The sequence below is a fragment of the Cucurbita pepo genome, chromosome 17 (genome assembly GCF_057944985.1).
Source record: "Cucurbita pepo subsp. pepo isolate OVF chromosome 17, ASM5794498v1, whole genome shotgun sequence".
Lineage (NCBI taxonomy): Eukaryota > Viridiplantae > Streptophyta > Magnoliopsida > Cucurbitales > Cucurbitaceae > Cucurbita > Cucurbita pepo.
Genome location: NC_141814.1, coordinates 3,936,278 through 3,955,932, shown reverse-complemented (window position 1 = coordinate 3,955,932; position 19,655 = coordinate 3,936,278). Strand labels below are relative to the sequence as shown.

Below are 19,655 nucleotides of genomic sequence, written 5' to 3'. Positions count from 1 at the left end.
AGACTCTTTATGGCAGTATTACACTAACTACCCTTTTTTATTTCGATTTCGATTCTAATTTGTAGGTTATTTAAGCATGATGAAGAACTATTTATTTATCTTTCTTGTGAAGATTATTGACCATAGTCGTTTCATGAAAATGTATTACTTTTTTCCTTTCTAATGCCACTAGGTTTGTCGTGACCAACCTTAGAAATTAGACTCTAAAGCGATTTTCACACAAGTACACTTGTAGTATGTGCTCGTACCTCCTTAAATAAAGGTGGAATCCCTTCAAAAGCCAAGTTCCTTTGTTGTACATGGTTCCATTTTTCTATAACAAATTTATGCTTTCAATTAACTATTAGATAATATATTTTGTTTTCTTTTGAATATTTACTTCTTTTATCAGCTTTTCATCAGGTGTAACTCATCTCAGATATTTGTCTCCCTATATTTAGCCAAGTTTTACAAATGACCTGAAGTCCAACCACATGTAAATGGATCTTAATTCAGAGCAAAGTGCTAATTTAGAGAATAAGTGTAATTGTTCTCTGTCTCCTATATTTAGCCAAGTTTTACCAAACTACATGAAGCCATGCCACATGTAAGGTTTTACCAAATGACTTGAGGCTATGCCACATGTAATTAGTTCTTTATTCATAGCAAAGTGAATTCAGAGTAAAGTGCATAAATCTAAATCTGTGAAGAGATTACCATATGTCATAATGAGATTGGATTTTATTGACCGCTTCAAACTGATTCCCATTTTTGTTTTCACTCCAGGCCATGCAACTTCGAGGAGCTTGCCATGTATGTTCATCCCTTCTTCCATATTGCCATGTATGTTCATCCCTTCTTCCATATTGCCATGTATGTTCATTCCTTCTTCCATATTGCCATGTATGTTCATCCCTTCTTCCACGCGTTGGAGCAAAAACCCCTTCTCCATAGTTATATATTATTTCTTACCTTAACTTGTCTTTATAACTTGTGACGCTTCAGCGCTTATGATCAACGACTCCGGTGAATTATTGATAGAAGTTGTTGTCGCTACCGCTGTCGGAAGGACACTCGTAGGAGTGACGGTAGTTCGATGAGCTCGATGAGTGCAATAGACAATGGACGCGGTAGTTGTGAGATTTCGTGGGGTTTTGGATTGGACAAGGGACGTAGAACTTCAATGTAGGATGCCATTGCCATTGTTCCGGAGTTTCTATCTCCAGCTAGATGGAAAGATGATGGGTCCGAGAAAGAGAAACCTTTAGTTCATTATTTTGGCTTGTTTGATGGCCATGGAGGCCCTCAGGTATTCTTTTTGGTATCTCTAATTAGTTGAATGCACTTATTTGCATACAATTTTGAAAATAAAACCTGATGTAGATAGACTATTTATATATTTTAAAATCTCCCATAAGATTTTTTTGTATATGATATCTGTGGTAAATAGAAAGTGATGGTATGCTACCGAGGAAAAAAAAATCTAAAAATTGATGGTTTAGGTGCGGATTCGAGTGTGGTCTCTCCAAAGTTTCTTAATAACGTATCTATCTATAATTTTTCCATTACTCTTGCTCTCATATCGAACCTACCCGAACCCGACCTATGGTGGTGTCGGAAGTAAAATCAAAGTGTTTGATCCTTTGTCCCATGCTTTGAGACACTCTTACTTACTGATTAAGTAGTGATAAACTGATAATAATTGATTGAGTGTCTGATAATAATTGATTGAGTATCAGTGTGCTTCCTTGGAAGAAGTTAATTATTTCTTTCATTTATATTCTTTAACTCTAACTCATCAAATAATTTTATTTTTTATAAAATGGATTAATTATAAAAACTAAAATTATAGCATGTCAAAAAATTAAAACGTGATTTAAAATGGAGCCAATTTTTTATTTTGAAAAGAGGGGACGAGGGCATTTTTGGAAAAATAATATTAATGACTCATACTTAGGCCCAAACCTTGATGATTAGGCCCAGGGGCATTTTTGAAAAAATAATTTAATGGCTCATAGGCCCAAACCTTGATGATTCGGCCCATAAATCAGATTTGGTTAACCTTGATGATTGGGCCCAGGGACATTTTTGAAAAAATAATATTAATGGCTAATGCTTAGGCCCAAACCTTGATGATTCGGCCCATAAATCAGATTTGGTTGTTTTTAAAATGGGCCTGGACTAGACTAGATCTCATCCAACCTACTGGGAGCTAGAGTCGATGGTTCAAAATATTGGGCGCTCTACGAGTGATGGTTTTGTTATCATTTTAATTATTCATAGTATCACATCTTGGAATTAGAAATGTGGATGAATTGAGATATTTTTATTTGTTTTGATCGGTTTCGTTTTCTTGGTCTAGTGCTACTTTGAACACCAAACAGAGGCTATATACTTAGTATTTTCGCTAAACTGATCAAGGAAGAGAAATATTTATCGTGTGCATGTTCTTGTGTTTGTTTCCAGTTGTTAAGAGATCATTTGCATGTACGAGGATTTAGTTGAATAAGAACAGTAAAAAGGTTTCGTGGAAGCTTCACTAACGTCCTCTCGTTTGCTTCGCAACCACATTTGAGATAATGCTAGCTAGAAGGAAATTAATTTGCTGAAGGCAATGAACTTAGAGTCACTAAGGTGTTTAATAACAAGCGATTGACACAAGCTCATGACTATAATGAGTACACGAGGGACTTATATTTTGGGACTTATATTTTGTTGACCATGAAATAAGATGCTTCAAGATGGAGGTCCGTTCATTAGTTTCGCTAATGACAAGGAGGCGTGCCAAATCAAGCTGTTTTATTTAATAATGAATCGGTGTTCTAACTTATGGCCATTTATGCTTTGTTACCATCAAAATATAGATTATGGTATTGTTGTATCAATGTTTAACGATAATTTCAGGTGAGTACTTATTGTTCAAAGAAGTTCCATGAACTATTAGCAGAAGAGTGGAACAGAGGAGTTTCTGAAAACGGTCAGCAAGAGCGATGGGAAATGGCATTGACGAGGTCTTATGAGAGGGTTGATGATGCCTTCAAGGACAAGACTCTGGCCCCATATTCAGTTGGATCTACCGCTTTGGTTGTTCTTCTGTCAGCTTGCCAAATAATTGTTGCCAACTGTGGTGACTCTAGAGCATTGCTTTGTCGTGGGAATCAAGTCATTCCCTTGACAGTTGACCACAAGGTTCAATTACAATTCTCTATGTGGTGTTTGGGTTCTGTTTGGGTGCACAAATTCTTCAATTTTTTTTAGTTAATATTATGATTTAAAGAATTCCCCCTTTTCTGATGCAGATTAGCAGGCCAGATGAATATGATAGACTTATTAAGCGAGGAGCAAAAATTTTGTTTGTAGGTTGTCCAAGGGTTGAAGGAGTGCTGGCAATGACCAGAGCAATAGGTTTCTTCTAACCCATAGCTTCATATTTTCCCAACGACTCATAACTGTTAGACGAATACGACTCTCCACAATGGTATAATATTGTCCACTTTGAGCATAAGCTCTCATGGCTTTGCTTTCGGCTTCCCCAAAAGTCCTCATACAAATGGAGAGAGTATTCTTTGTTTATAAACCCATGATCATTCCCGAAATTAGCGGACGTGGGACTTTCATCCTCCAACATTAACTAGTCATCCACTAATTTTGCAAGCTTCTAAGTTTACATTGTCAAATTTTGCATCTATTTATCTTTTATTGTTGCGATTTTCAAATATATTTTTGATTAGGTGATCATTACTTGAAACCGTGGATTATATTTGATCCGGAGGTTACGTTCACATCGAGGACTGAGGAAGATGAGTGTTTGATTCTGGCAGGTGATGGAGTATGGGATGTCTTATCCAACGATGATGTGATGAAGATGGCTTGCAGCGTACTGAAAAGGCAACGCAAGAAGTTGGCGCTTGGTGGAACTGGTAATGTAATTTATCCAGCTCAATGTGCTGCAAATAAAATACGCAAGGAAGCTAGTAATTTGAGTGACGACAACATCTCAGTTATTGCAGTTGACTTAAAAGCACCAAATGAGGGATCTTTAAACTGAGCGATGAAAACAATATCACCGTTGGCTTGGTAGAAGCATGGTGATCTGTATAGAAACTAAACCTAGACTTAATCATTGTATAAACCACCGCAACTCTTTACCTTTTGTATTCTACTTTGTTATACAGGTTTGGTGTGTGTTTCTTTATTAAATGACTATGCGTGCTATTCAACATGTAGCGAACCGATATACATATGCATATGATGCAACATCATAGCGTCTTGTTATTGGATGCTCGATGAATGCATAGTTTTAGATTCTCTTTTTTTTAGGTTGCTACGAGTACTCGTAAAAACAATCCATAGTGGACAAAATGATGCATTCAATAATATCATATTTCCAAGGAAAAGAACAAAATTGGTTGTAGTACGCTTAAGTTTGGATTTTGAAAGGTACAAAGGTATTCTCTTTTTCGTAATATCTGCTCTTTGACAAGGTCGATTGAGCAACAAATCCTTTTTGGAAATGCGCATGGATTGAGGCGTTTCTCTTTGTTTTGATCGGTTTCGTTTTCTTTGTCTAGTGCTTACTATGAACACTGAACGGAGGCTACATGCTTAGTGTTTTTGCTAAATCGACTGATGTGGAGAAATATTTATCGTGTGCGAGTACTCGTGTTTGTTTCTGGTTGTTTAGAGGTCGTTTGCATGTAGGAGGATTTAGTTGAGGAAGAAGTGTAAAACCGTTTCGTAGAAGAAGAAAAGAAAACTACTTATTTTCCAAGTTTTACGTTTGAGTTTTAACTCCTATTTGCTCACTAGATGATGATTTTATTATCATTTTAATCCTCAAAATCTTCGTAGGATCTCATCTTCGAATTGGAAATGTGGATGGATTGAAGTTTTTCTCCTTGTTTTGATCGGTTTAATTTTTTTTGCCTAGTACTACTCTGAACACTAAATGGAAGCTATATGCTTAGTGTTTTCCCTAAACTGATCGTTGCCTAGTGCTACTCTGAACACTGAACGGAAGCTATATGCTTAGTGTTTTCGCTAAACTGATCGATGGGAAGAAATATTTATCATGTGCAAGTGCTTGTGTTTATTTACGATTGTTAAGAGTTTGTTTGCATATAGGAGGATTTGGTTGAGAAAGAACGGTAAAAAGTTTTCGTTGTAGAAGAGGAAGAAAATCACTTGTTTTTCGAGTTCTACTTTCCATTTCATCTCCTATTTGCTCATTGTATGATGATTTTGTTATCATTGTAATTCTTAAAACCATTATAGAATCTCATCTTCGAGATAGAAATAGGTGATGGATTGAGGTATTTCTCATTGTTTTGATAGGTTTCGTTTTCTTTAGTGCTATGTTAAACACTAAACACTAAACGAAGGCTATATGTTTAGTGTTTTCGCTAAACCTATCGAAGAGGGGAAATATTTATCGTGTGCGAGTTCTTGTGTTTGTTTCCGATTTTGTTAAGAGGTCGTTTGCATGTAAGAAGATTTATTTGAGGAAGAACTATCAAAAGGTTTCGTAGAAGAAGAACAAAATTTGTTTTTCGAGTTCTAAATTCGATTTCAGCTTCCTAGGAGCTCACTGTATGATGGATTTGTTATCATTTTCATTCTCAAAATCTTCATAGGATCTCATCTTCGAATTGGAAATGCGGATGGATTGAGGTATTTCTCTTTGTTTTGATCAGTTTTGTTTTCTTGTCTAATGAACATTGAACGGAGGTTATATGCTTAGTGTTTTCGCTAAACTGACCCATGTGGAGAAATAATTATGGTTTGCGAGTTCTTATTTTTGTTTTCGGTTGTAGGAGGATTTAGTTGAGGAAAAATTGGAAAAAAGTTTCGTAGAAGAAGAAAAACACTTGTTTTTAGAGTTCTACGTTCGAGTTTCAGCTTATATTCGCTCACTGTATGATTGTTTAGTTATCATTTTCATTCTCAAAATCTTTGTAGGTTCTCATCTTCAAATTGGAAATGTGGATGGGTTGAGACATTTCTCGTTGTTTTGATCAGTTTCGTTTACTGTGTCTGCTGCCCTCTGAACATTGAACGGATGCTATATTCTTAGTGTTTTGGCTAAACCAACCAATGACTAAACCGGTCAATCATTGACAGAAGCTACTGTCCCTGCCACTGCCAAAAGGACACTTGTGGGAGTGACGGTGGCTTGATGAGTGCAATGGACAATGGACGTAGTGGTTTTAAGATTTCGTGGGGGTTTTAGATTGAATAAGGGACATAGAACTGCAATGGAGGATGTCATCGCCATTGTTCTAGAGTTTCTATCTCCAACTGAATGGAAAGATGACAGGTTGGTGGAAGAGGAACCTTTGGTTCATTATTTTAGCTTGTTTGATAGTCATGGAGGCCCTCAGCTACTTTTTGATATCAAAACCTCACCTCCGTCCTTTTGGTAGAGATAGATGTCAATATTGACTCGATCAACAATCATTTAGGTCAAATTCAAATGAGTTAAGTCCTATGAATTTATTTCGATTATATTATTGTTTCTTACATATAAAATCATAACAATTGTTCTATCCATAACCTAATCATATCGTTCTATCAATCTATCCTAATCATGTACTTTTCTATACATAACCTAATCATATCGCTATGTCAGTCACATATTTGTCATATTGTTATATTACGTTTATCGCATCCTTTTCGTATCCTATCTCTCACACATATCATTGAACACATCATAACGTAAGAGTTATCATATCATTCACATATCATAATACATACATAACATATCATAGTCATATTAATTCATAAACAATTCACACACATCAAATTTATAACACGTACAGAACCACAAGACACGTGTCAACATCAAATATAACAATGTCGATACTAAAGTCATTTAACTGATTAGCTTAAGCCGTTGTCAATAAATTAAAGTTCAATTATTAGTCTAATTTACAATAGTCCATAAGTTAGATTTCATGCTAATATTAAAGTTTTGTACGAGTAAAGTCTTAGAATATTTTATAATTAATATATATATATATATATATATATATATAATTTTATTTTTTTATTAAAAATGTTACTGTTTTATGGGAGTTACCTTTATATAAAAAAATGGCTGTAGTTAGGTTTACACTATATTTTCTTGTATTTATTTTGTTTTATCATTTAGTTCGTTCACTAATTCTTTATTTTTTTTTGTTTCTTCATTTATTTTAACTTATCTTAATTTTTTCTTTTTCTATATCTATTTTTTTCTCTATAATTTTTAATTATATATATATATGTTTTTTTTTTTTTTTTTGTATTTACTCGGCTTATAATTGTCAAATATGGTAAAATATTGTTGCTTTCAAATCTGATATTTTTTTTTATTAATTTTGTTGGTAGAATAATTTATGTATTTTTTTAAATATTATTGACATTAATTCTCTGTCTTTTTTTAATTCTATTGTTAGATTAATTCTAGATCAATTCTTAATACTTTTGATTGTTTGAACTTAGTTAAAACCGCTAGAATTTCTAAATCACACTAAATAATTGGAACAATTTTTTTTAAAAAAATATAAGATATAATCTGTTGTGATCCTTTTATGAGATTAGATAGGAAGACTTAATATATACATAATGAAATTAGGACTGAAAAATTTAATATATACAATAAACTCGAAATATATGCTCACATAAATCTGTAGTATGTGAAAACATTTTTCTTTTTCTCTCTCACATCTAAAAATAAATGAAATTAGGATAGAAAGATGTAATATATACAACAAACTCAAATCTTTCTTCACATAAATCTGCTGTAGGAAAAACATTTTTTTTCCTCTCCCAAATAAATCTAAAAATAAATGAAATTAGGACGGAAAAAATTAATATATACAACAAACTCGAAATATATGCTCACATAAATCAGTGAAAACATTTTCCTTTTTCTCTCCCAAATAAATCTAAAAATAAATGGAATTAGGACATAATTATTTAATATCTACCACAGAAATCTTCTCTTTTCTCACTAAGAAAAACATTTTTTTTTTCTCTCCCAAATAAATCTAAAAATAAATGAAATTAGGACGAAAAAATTTAATATATACAATAAACTCGAAATATATGCTCACATAAATCTGCAGTGTATAGGGAAAACATTTTCCTTTTTCTCTCCCAAATAAATCTAAAAATAAATGAAATTAGGAAGAAAAATTTAATATATACAACAAACTCGAAATCTCTCCTCATATAAATCTGCAGCATTTTCTTTTTTCTCCCTAAAATAAATCTAAAAATAAATAAAATTAAAACAGAAAGATTTAATATATACAATAAACTCTAAATCTCTCATCACATAAACCATAAATAGAGTAAAATATTTTCCTTTTTCTCTTCCAAATAAATCTTAAAAATAAATGAAATGAAATTGAGACAGAAATATTTAATATATAAAAGAAACTCACTCCAAATCTCTCCTTATCGAAAGCATTTTTTTTTTCTCTCCCAAATAAATTAAAAAATAAATGAAATTATGATAGAAATATATAATATACAATAAACTCCAAATCTCTCCTCATATCAATTTTCATATAAATCTGCCGTATGTAGTAAAAATATTTTTCTTTTTCTCTCTCAAATAAATTTTTTTTTGTTTTGTTTTTGTTACCTACCATTTTTATGTTTTACAAGGAAGAGAGGATAAGTTATTTTTATTTATTTATTTATTTTTATATGTTTTTTTGTTTTCTAGTGAATATTTACATCTCTTTTTAGCTTTTCATCAGGGGTGACGGTTACTCTGTTTTCCAATATTTAGCCACCTTTTACCAAATAACTTAAACCACTATATATGTAACTAATCTTGATCTAGAGCAAAGTGCATAAATTGGGGGCCATATGTCATAATGAAATTGGATATTTTGACAGCTCCAAACAGCTTCAGATTTCAATTCTTGTTTCCAACTTCAGGCCATGCAACATCGAGGAGATTGCCATGTATGTTCATCCTTCTTCCAAGCAGCGAAAACCCATTCTCCACAGTTATATCTTCTTTCTTACCACTTATCTTTATAACTTGTGTCGTTGGAGGAGATCTTATTTACCAAAATAATTTATAGTATTGAGTTTTATTTATTATTTCTAATATTTTTAAAATACTGTACATTTCATGAACTTATTTATAATTTTTCTTTTATTCCGTGATTAAGAATTTTGTAACTCTTGCCACACGAGCTAGTAAGAAAAAAGAGAACTATGATTGCAAATTTTAAAAGTTAACGATGATTACAATAAATTATGAAACTCGAACCAATCCATGGTTACGCGAAGTTTTCTAGCTTCTTCAATGATTTGCTTGTGGGAAGATTGTTGCATCCTAACAGCATTTTGATCTCTAAAAAAAGCCTGTATACTGTGAAAAGTTGTAGTAGCTAGTTGTCTCACGTCAAATCCTCTTACTACAACGTACAAACTCTTTAAATCCTAATGTCAATTTGAGCTCTAAAAAGGGTTTGCATATTGTGAAAAGTTGCAGCAGCCAATAAAGAAACAAGTAAGCAAACAAAGAAAGGAACCAAGATAGAGTTTCACTCATCTATTTGATAATCATTTGGCAAAAATTGAATAAATCAAGCGGTTTTGGTTTTCGATGTCGAATCTTACAGAAGACTTCCAGGGCCGAATCTCAAAATAAACCTATTGTCTTTATCAAAAGATTGATGAGCTCTTTGTGTCCTAGCGGCAATTTGAGCTCTAAAATGGCTCTGCATGCTGCGAAAAGCTACAACAGCTCGTTTTCTCACGAGAAACCCTCTAACCACAACCTACAAACTCTTTGAGTCCTAACGATAGTTTGAGCTTTAAAAAAGAACTACATACTATGAAAAGTTGCAGCAACTCGTTTTCTCACGATAAATTCTCTAACCACAGCTTGCAATTTAACCACTCCCTTGAGAGCTCTCCAAGCATTCCTAGCATGACAATAAAGAAACAAAAAAAAAGGAACAAGTTAGAATTTCACTAATCTCTTTGATAATCATTTGGCTCAAATGGTTTTCAAATAAAGTCGTTTTGGTTTTTGATATCGAATATTACATCAGATTTCCAAGGCCGAATCTCACGGATAAATTTATTCTCTTTATCAAAAAATCGACGAACTCTTTGGGTCAGTGACCCTCGTGCCAGTAATTCATAATGCATCTGCTATTGGGTCTCAGCGCGCCTATCTGTTAGCATGGTACCATTTATACTTGATAAGGATTTTGGTCTTTTATTTTGTGTCTTTCAGGAAACTGGTCGCGTGCGCCAAAGATGAAGTTTTACATGGTTATCAGGCAAAAGAAACAGAGAACACTAGTTCACAACCTTCACTAAATCTCTCACTTAACTTAGAGTTCCATATCATGGAAACCGCAGTTGAAGAAAATAGTAAAGAACTTGATGCACCCAAGATGGAAGTTGCTGGTTTCTCGCCTATGATACCGGGATACATCTCGGCTTACGTGCCTGTTCCTTTTTCTATTTGGGCACCAAGTACAGTCCCAATGGAAGAAGAAAAGGGTGTAGAAATGTGTCATCATGAGGTACTAAAGCCAAATCCAATTGTGCCAAAGGAACCTGTCAACGTTGATGAACTAGTTGGCATGTCTCAACTCACTCTACGAGAGCACGAAAGGGAGCATAAAGAGCCTTCACCTCTGACCTTAAAATTGATAAGCGAACCCTCAAGACGACTGTCAGCATTTCATCCAAATGCTCGAGTCAGCCGTTCGGAGTTAAACAAGGACGACAATGACACAAACAAAGCTCTTTGAAACAAGAAGGGAGGTGTCTTCATGCATCGTGAGATTTCCTTGAAAAATTACCCCGGTAATTAGTTTTTTTTTTTCACAGAAAGTTTGGTAGTGTGGGTGTTTTAATGATAATGTAGGCCACAGAAAGTTCTTATAGTATATGTATTCTTTGTAACTGTAACAGGTAGATTAGATATTGTAATAAATATATTAATAAGGAGATCCTAACTTGAATTTTGTGATAATCTCTGTACCTTTTTTAGGCATTAAATTAATACATATCTCTCTAGTGTTATCGTGATCATCTCCATAGCCTTCTAATCAAGGAATTGACACTTTGGGAGTGAGCTTCAACGGGGAACTTACATGAGTGTGAGAGTGCTTCTTGTTCTTCTTGTTCTTCTTCTTGTTCATGTTCAAATTCTCAAGCTAGGAATAGACATACATGAGTGTGAGAGTGCTTCTTGTTCTTGTTCAAATTCTCAAGCTAAGACTCTTTATGGCACTATTACACTAACTACCCTTTTTTATTTCGATTTCGATTCTAATTTGTAGATTATTTAAGCATGATGAAGAACTATGTATTTATCTTTCTTGTGAGGATTATTGACCGTAAGTCCTTTCATGAAAATTTATTACTTTTTTTCCTTTCTAATGCCACTAGGTTTGTCATGACCAACCTTAGAAATTAGACTCTAAAGCGATTTTCACACAAGTACACTTGTAGTCTGTGCTCGTGCCTCCTTAAATAAAGGTGGAAGCCCTTCAAAAGCCAAGTTCCTTTGTTGTACACGGGTTCCATTTTTCTATGACAAATTTATGTTTTTTTTGCTGTACACCTGTTCCATTTTTCTATGACAAATTTATGCTTTCAACTAACCATTACGATTCAGATAATATATTTTTGTTTTCTTTTGAATATTTACTTCTTTTATCAGCTTTTCATCAGGTGTAACTGATCTCAGATATTTGTCTCCCTATATTTAGCCAAGTTTTACAAATGACCTGAAGTCCAACCACATGTAAATGGATCTTAATTCAGAGCAAAATGTTAATTTAGAGAATAAGTGTAATTGTTCTCTGGCTCCTATATTTAGCCAAGTTTTACCAAACGACATGAAGCCACGCCATATGTAAAGTTTTACCAAATGACTTGAGGCCATGCCACATGTAATTAGTTCTTTATTCATAGCAAAGTGCATTAAGAGTAAAGTGCATAAATCTAAATCTGTGAAGAGATTACCATATGTCATAATGAGATTGGATTTTATTGACAGCTTCAGACTGATTCCCATTCTTGTTTTCAACTCCAGGCATGCAACTTGGAGGAGCTTGCCAGGTATGTTCATTCCTTCTTCCATATTGCCATGTATGTTCATTCCTTCCTCCATATTGCCATGTATGTTCATCCCTTCTTCCACGCGTTGGAGCAAAAACCCCTTCTTCATAGTTATATATTCTTCTTACCTTAACTTGTCTTTATAACTTGTGACGCTTCAGCGCTTATGATCAACGACTCCGGTGAATTATTGATAGAAGTTGTTGTCGCTACCGCTGCCGGAAGGACACTCGTAGGAGTGACGGTAGCTCGATGAGCTCGATGAGTGCAATAGACAATGGACGCGGTAGTTGTGAGATTTCGTGGGGTTTTGGATTGGACAAGGGACGTAGAACTTCAATGGAGGATGCCATTGCCATTGTTCCGGAGTTTCTATCTCCAGCTAGATGGAAAGATGACGGGTCCGAGAAAGAGAAACCTTTAGTTCATTATTTTGGCTTGTTTGATGGCCATGGAGGCCCTCAGGTATTCTTTTTGGTATCTCTAATTAGTTGAATGCACTTATTTGCATACAATTTTGAAGATAAAACCTGATGTAGATAGACCACGGAGCAATTTAAATCTCCGTCATGCAGCTCACTTTACAAGTATACACAAACACCACCTATAATTAAGAACAAAACCAGGTATATATATATATATATATATATATATACTATTTATTTATTTATTTTAAAATCCCCGATCAGATTTTTTATATGTGATATGTGTGGTAAATAGAGAGTGATGGTATGCTACCCAGAAAAAAAACTAAAAATTGATGGTTTAGGTGAGGATTCACTCTCCAAGTTTCTTAATAAAGTATCTATCTATAATTTTTCCATTACCCCCGCTCTCATATCCAACCTACCCGAACCCGACCTGTGGTGGTGTCGGAAGTAAAATCAAAGTGTTTTAATCCTTTGTCCGATGCTTTGAGACACTCTTCCTTACCAATTAAGACATTCTTCCTTACCAATTACAGGGATGAACTAATGATAATTGAATGAGTGTCAATATGGTTACTTTGAAAAAGTTAATTATTTCTTTCATTTATATTCATTTTTACTCTTACAAGTAATTTTATTTTTTATAATATGGATTAATTATGAAAAGTAAAATTATAACATTCAACCAAAGTAAAATTATAGCAGGTCAAAATTAAAACATGATTTAAAATGGAGCCAAAAATGAAAATTTTTTATTTTGTAAAGAGGGGACGAGGGGCATTTTTGGAAAAATAATATTAATGGCTCATACTTAGGCCCAAATCGTGATGATTGGGCCCAGGGGCATTTTTGAAAAAAAAATAATATTAGTGGCTCATATTTAGGCCCAAACCTGATTCGGCCCATAAAATCAGATTTGGTTGTTTTTAAAATGGGCCTCGGCCTGGTCTGATCTCATCCAACCTACCGGGAAGTAGGGTGTACATTTAACCCGACAACCCGGACCAACCCAACCCGAAGTATAAGGGTTGGGTTGGGTTGGGTTGGATTAGCATTTCGGGTAGGGTTGGGTTCATTTTTCTGAACCCGAATTGAATCGGTTTGGTTTCGGGTTCGTGGGTATAACCCTCGGGTTGACCCGAGCCAAATTTAAATATATAAAATATATTAAGAAATCTAATCTATAATAGGTTTGCCGATTGGTATTTTGGCCAGTCGAAGAAGAATCATGCTTCAGTTTGAATCTGGACTTGTCTTTTTTTTCTTATATATATATATATTTTTAAAAATAACTTACTAACAAATTTTTATATATTATTTTCATAAATTATATATACGCAAATACATGTTAAATTTTTTTATAATATATTTATTTCTTTTTTTTTCTTATATATATATATTTTTAAAAATAACTTACTAACAAACCATTATATTTTTATATATTATTTTCATAAATTATATATACGCAAATACATGTTAAATTTTTTTATAATATATTTATTTTTTATTTGTTGCAACATTATTATATTTCTAAATTCTAGTTTAAATATATTTAAAAATAAACCGGCATTCTAAATTCTAATGTATTTATTTTATATTTTATATTTATTGTGTGCATGTTCTTGTGTTTGTTTCCGGTTGTTAAAAAATCATTTGCATGTAGGAGGTTTTAGTTGTTTCCGGTTGTTAAAAGGTCATTTGCATGTAGGAGGATTTAGTTGAGGAAGAACTATAAAAATGTTTCGTGGAAGCTCCACTAATAACCTCTCGTTTGCTTCGCAACCACATTTGAGATAATGCTAGCTAGAAGGAAATTAATTTGCTGAAGGCAATGAACTTAGAGTCACTAAGGTGTTTAATAACAAGCGATTGACACAAGCGATTGACTATAATGAGTACACGAGGGACTTATATTTTGTTGACCATGAAATAAGATGCTTCAAGATGGAGGTCCGTTCATTAGTTTCGCTAATGACAAGGAGGCATGCCAAATCAAGCTGTTTTATTTAATAATGAATCGGTGTTCTAACTTATGGCCATTTATGCTTTGTTACCATCAAAATATAGATTATGGTATTGTTGTATCAATGTTTAACGATGATTTCAGGTGAGTACTTATTGTTCAAAGAAGTTCCATAAACTATTAGCAGAAGAGTGGAACAGAGGAGTTTCTGAAAACGGTCAGCAAGAGCGATGGGAAATGGCATTGACGAGGTCTTATGAGAGGGTTGATGATGCCTTCAAGGACAAGACTCTGGCCCCATATTCAGTTGGATCTACTGCTTTGGTTGTTCTTCTGTCAGCTTGCCAAATAATTGTTGCCAACTGTGGTGACTCTAGAGCATTGCTTTGTCGTGGGAATCAAGCCATTCCCTTGACAGTTGACCACAAGGTTCAATTACAATTCTCTCTGTCCTGTTTGGGTGCACAAATTCTTACATGTTTTTAGTTAATATTATGATTCAAAGAATTTCCCCTTTTCTGATGCAGATCAGCAGGCCAGATGAATATGATAGACTTATTAAGGGAGGAGCAAAAATTCTGTTTGTAGGCTGTCCTAGGGTCGAAGGAGTGCTGGCAATGACCAGAGCAATAGGTTTCTTCTAACCCATAGCTTCATATTTTTCCAACGACTCATAACTGTTAGACGAATACGACTCTCCACAATGGTATAATATTGTCCACTTTGAGCATAAGCTCTCATGGCTTTGCTTTCGGCTTCCCCAAAAGTCCTCATACAGATAGAGAGAGTATTCTTTGTTTATAAACCCAATCATTCCGTAAATTAGCACGTGAGACTTTCATCCTCCAACAATAACTAGTCATCCACTAATTTTGCAAGCTTCTAAGTTTACATTGTCAAATTTTGCATCTATTTATCTTTTATTGTTGCGATTTTCAAATATATTTCTGATCAGGTGATCATTACTTGAAACCGTGGATTATATTTGATCCGGAGGTTACGTTCACATCGAGAACTGAGGAAGATGAGTGTTTGATTCTGGCAAGTGATGGAGTATGGGATGTCTTATCCAACGATGACGTGATGAAGATGGCTTGCAGCGTACTGAAAAGGCAACGCAAGAAGTTGGCACTTGGTGGAACTGGTAATGTAATTTATCCCGCTCAATGTGCTGCAAATAAAATACGCAAGGAAGCTAGTAATTTGAGTGGCGACAACATCTCAGTTATTGTAGTTGACTTAAAAGCACCAAATGAGGGATCTCTAAACTGAGCGATGAAAACAATATCACCGTTGGCTTGGTAGAAGCATGGTGATCTGTATAGAAACTAGACTTTGACTTAATCATTGTATAAACCACTGCAACTCTTTACCTTTTGTATTCTACTTTGTTATAAAGGTTTGGTGTGTGTTTCTTTATTAAATTTTTTACCGTATAGTCTCATTCAGAATATGCGTGCTATTCAACATGTAGCGAACCAATATACATATGAATATGATGCAACATCATAGCGTCTTGTTATTGGATCCTCGATGAATGCATAGTTATAGATTCTCTTTGTTTTAGGTTGCTACGAGTACTCGTATAGGCTAATTTGTGTAACACTTTGGTGAATGGTGCAAAACAATCCATAGTGGACAAAATAGTGCATTCAATAATGTCATATTTCCAAGGGAAAAAACAAAATTGTTGTAGTACGCTTAAGTTTGGATTTTGAAAGGTACAAAGGTATTCTCTTTTTCGTAATATCTGCTCTTTGACAAGGTCCATTGAGCAACAAATCCTTTATGGAAATGTGCATGGATTGAGGCGTTTCTCTTTGTCGTGTGCGAGTTTGACTGATATGGAGAAATATTTATCGTGTGCGTGTTCTTGTGTTTGTTTTCGGTTGTTTAGAGGTCGTTTGCATGTACGAGGATTTAGTTGAGAAAGAACTGTAAAACCGTTTCGCAAAATAAGAAAAGAAAACTACTTATTTTTCAAGTTCTATGTTCGAGCTTTAGCTCCTATTCGCTCACTGTATGATTTTTTTATAATCATTTTAATCATCAAATCTTCATTGGATTTCATCTTTGAATTGGAATGTGGATGGATTGAGGTATTGCTCTTTGTTTTGATCGGTTTAATTTTCTTTGCCTAGTGATACTCTAACACTGAACGGAAGCTATATGCTTAGTGTTTTCGCTAAACTGATTGATGGAAAGAAATATTTATGGTGTGCGGGTTCTTGTGTTTATTTACAATTGTTAAGAGTTCGTTTGTATGTAGAAGGATTTAGTTGAGAAAGAACGGTAAAAAGGTTTCGTGGTAGAATAAGAAGAAAATCACTTGTTTTTCGAGTTCTACGTTCGTTTTCATCTCCTATTCGCTCACTGTATGATGATTTTGTTATCATTTTAATTCTCAAAATCTTTATAGAATCTCATCTTCGAAATGGAAATGGGGAATGGATTAAGGTATTTCTTATTATTTTGATCGGTTTCATTTTCTTTAGTGCTATTCTGAACACTGAACACTGAACACTGAACGAAGGCTATATGCTTAGTGTTTTCGCTAAACCTTTTGAAGAGGAGAAATATTTATCATGTGCGAGTTCTTGTGTTTGTTTCGGGTTTTGTTAGGAGGTCGTTTGCATGTAAGAGGAGGAAGAACTATAAAAAGGTTTCGTAGAAGAAGAAGAAGAAAAAAATTTGTTTTCCGAGTTCTAAATTCAATTTCGGCTCCTAAGAGCTCACTGTATGATGGTTTTGTTATCATTTTCATTCTCAAAATCTTAGTAGGATCTCATCTTCGAATTGGAAATGCGGATGGATTGAGACATTTCTTTTTGTTTTGATCAATTTCGTTTTCTTGCCTAGTCTACTGTGAACATTAAACGGAGGCTATATGCTTAGTGTTTTCGCTAAACCGACCCATGAGGAGAAATAATTATGTGTGCAGTTCTTGTTTTTGTTTTCCGTTGTTAAGAGGCCTTTGCATGTATGCAGGAGGATTTAGTTGAGGAAAAATTGGAAAAAAAAGTTTGGTAGAAGAAGAAAAACACTTGTTTTTAGAGTTCTACTTTGGAGTTTCAGCTCATATTCGCTCACTGTATCATGGTTTAGTTATCATTTTCATTCTCAAAATCTTTGTAGGATCTCATCTTCAAATTGGAAATGTGGATGGATTGAGACATTTCTGTTTGTTTTGATCAGTTTCGTTTACTCTGGTGCCCTCTGAACATTGAACGGATGCTATATTCTTAGTGTTTTGGCTAAACCGACCAATGAGGAGAAATATTTACCATGTTCGAGTTCTAGTATTTATTTTTGTAGGTTAAGAGGTCATTTGCATGTAGAAGGATTTAGTTGAGGAATAACTGTAAAAATGTTTCGTAAAAGAAAAAGAAGAAAATCACTTGTTTTCCGAATTCTACGTTGGATTTCAGCTCATATTCGCTCACTGTATCATGGTTTAGTTATCATTTTCATTCTCAAAATCTTTGTAGGATCTCATCTTCAAAATCTCCCAATTTAGTATTAGTTTTTAATTATATTTACTAAATCTTCCCTTTTTTTTATTAATTGGGCTTATATATTATTACATATATTATTGACAACTATTATTTCTATTTTTTTTTCTAAATTTTTGGTCTTTATTATCTTTGTATTTGTTTTAATTGTATTTGGTGATTAATTATGGGTCGATTTTTAATAAATTTTTGGCTAATAATTTACTGAACAGTACTTAATTTCTAACCCAAACTAAAAAATTGAAACAATTTAAGAAAAATCTAAAATATAATTTGGTGATCTCTTAAAAATGAAATTAAGATAATATATACAACAAATTCACTGAAATTTTTTGCTATTTAAAATGAAATTAAGATTTAATATATACAACAAACTCACTAGATGTCTCCTCACATAAATTTGGAGTCATTTTCCTTTTTCTCTCTGAACTACATCTGAAATGTTATGTATCTCTGACTTTTGATGTTCTATTATTTTTTCACTCTAGTAGAATAGCGGATCACTGCTACATTAGAGCATGGGGTTGATTATAGATATTTGGGGATGAGTTGTGAGAAATTGGTGGAGGGAGGGATGAATTATTTTTTATTAATTTATTATTATTATTATTATTTATTTATTTATTTTTATATGTTTTTGTTTTATTCTGAATATTTGATTGTTCCCAAATGTCTTACAATATTTAGCTAGGTTTTACCAAATAACCTGAAACCACCTAACATGCAACTAGATCTTGATTCACAGCAAAGTGCATAAATCGGCTGACCATAAGTCGTAATGAGATTGGATTTTTTGACAGTCTTGAATAAATTCCGATTCTTGTTTCTAACTCTAGGCCATGCAACATCAAGGAGATTGCGATGTATGTTCATTCCTTCCTCCACGCGTTGTAGCAAAAACTCTTCTCCTTAGTTATATCTTCTTTCTACCTTAACTTATCTTTATAACTTGTGCCATTTCAGTGCTTATGATCAACGGCTCCGGTCAATCATTGACAGAAGCTACTGTCCCTGCCACTGCCAAAAGGACACTCGTGGGAGTGATGGTGGCTTGATGAGTGCAATGGACAATGGACATGGTAGTTTTAAGATTTTGTGGGGGTTTTAGATTGGATATGGGATATAGAACTGCAATGGAGGATGTCATCGCCATTGTTCTAAGAGTTTCTATCTCTAATTGGATGGAAAGATGACGGGTCGGTGGAAGAGGAACCTTTGGTTCATTATTTTGGCTTGTTTGATAGTCATGGAGGCCTTCAGCTACTTTTTGGTATCAAAACCTCACCTCCGTCCTTTTGGTAGAGATAGATGTCAATATTGACTTGATCAACAATCATTTAGGTCAAATTCAAATGAGTTAAGTCCTATGAATTTATTTCGATTATATTATTGTTTCTTACATATAAAATCATAACAATTGTTCTATCCATAATTTGATCATATCGTTCTATCAATCTATCATAATCATATCATTTTCTATACATAACCTAATCATATCGCTATGTCAGTCATATATTTTTCAGATCATTATATTACATTTATTGCATCCTTCTCGTATCGTATCTCACACATATCATTGAACACATCATAACGTAAGAGTTATCATATCATTCACATATCATAATACATACCTAACATATCATAGTCATATCGATTTATAAACAATTCACATACATC

General features: G+C 33.7%; 2 protein-coding genes and 1 long non-coding RNA gene across 3 annotated transcripts; all 3 read left to right on the top strand.

Annotated features, from left to right (window-relative positions):
* Positions 1-3,295: 3,295 nt before the first annotated feature.
* LOC147787505 (uncharacterized) lies at positions 3,296-4,179 on the top strand. Its single transcript, XR_015413562.1, has 2 exons — positions 3,296-3,384; positions 3,711-4,179. It is a non-coding gene; the product is annotated as an uncharacterized LOC147787505 (long non-coding RNA).
* A 1,991-nt stretch (positions 4,180-6,170) lies between these two features.
* LOC147787504 (uncharacterized) lies at positions 6,171-10,757 on the top strand. Its single transcript, XM_087119218.1, has 2 exons — positions 6,171-6,295; positions 10,232-10,757. The coding sequence occupies exons 1-2, from the start codon at positions 6,171-6,173 to the stop codon at positions 10,755-10,757; spliced, it is 651 nt and encodes a 216-aa protein (XP_086975344.1).
* Positions 10,758-12,336: 1,579 nt separating this feature from the next.
* Positions 12,337-15,881, top strand: LOC111778924 (putative protein phosphatase 2C 6). The gene is made up of 4 exons (XM_087119217.1): positions 12,337-12,540; positions 14,611-14,895; positions 14,994-15,099; positions 15,422-15,881. The coding sequence occupies exons 1-4, from the start codon at positions 12,337-12,339 to the stop codon at positions 15,736-15,738; spliced, it is 912 nt and encodes a 303-aa protein (XP_086975343.1). The 3' UTR covers positions 15,739-15,881.
* Positions 15,882-19,655: the final 3,774 nt, after the last annotated feature.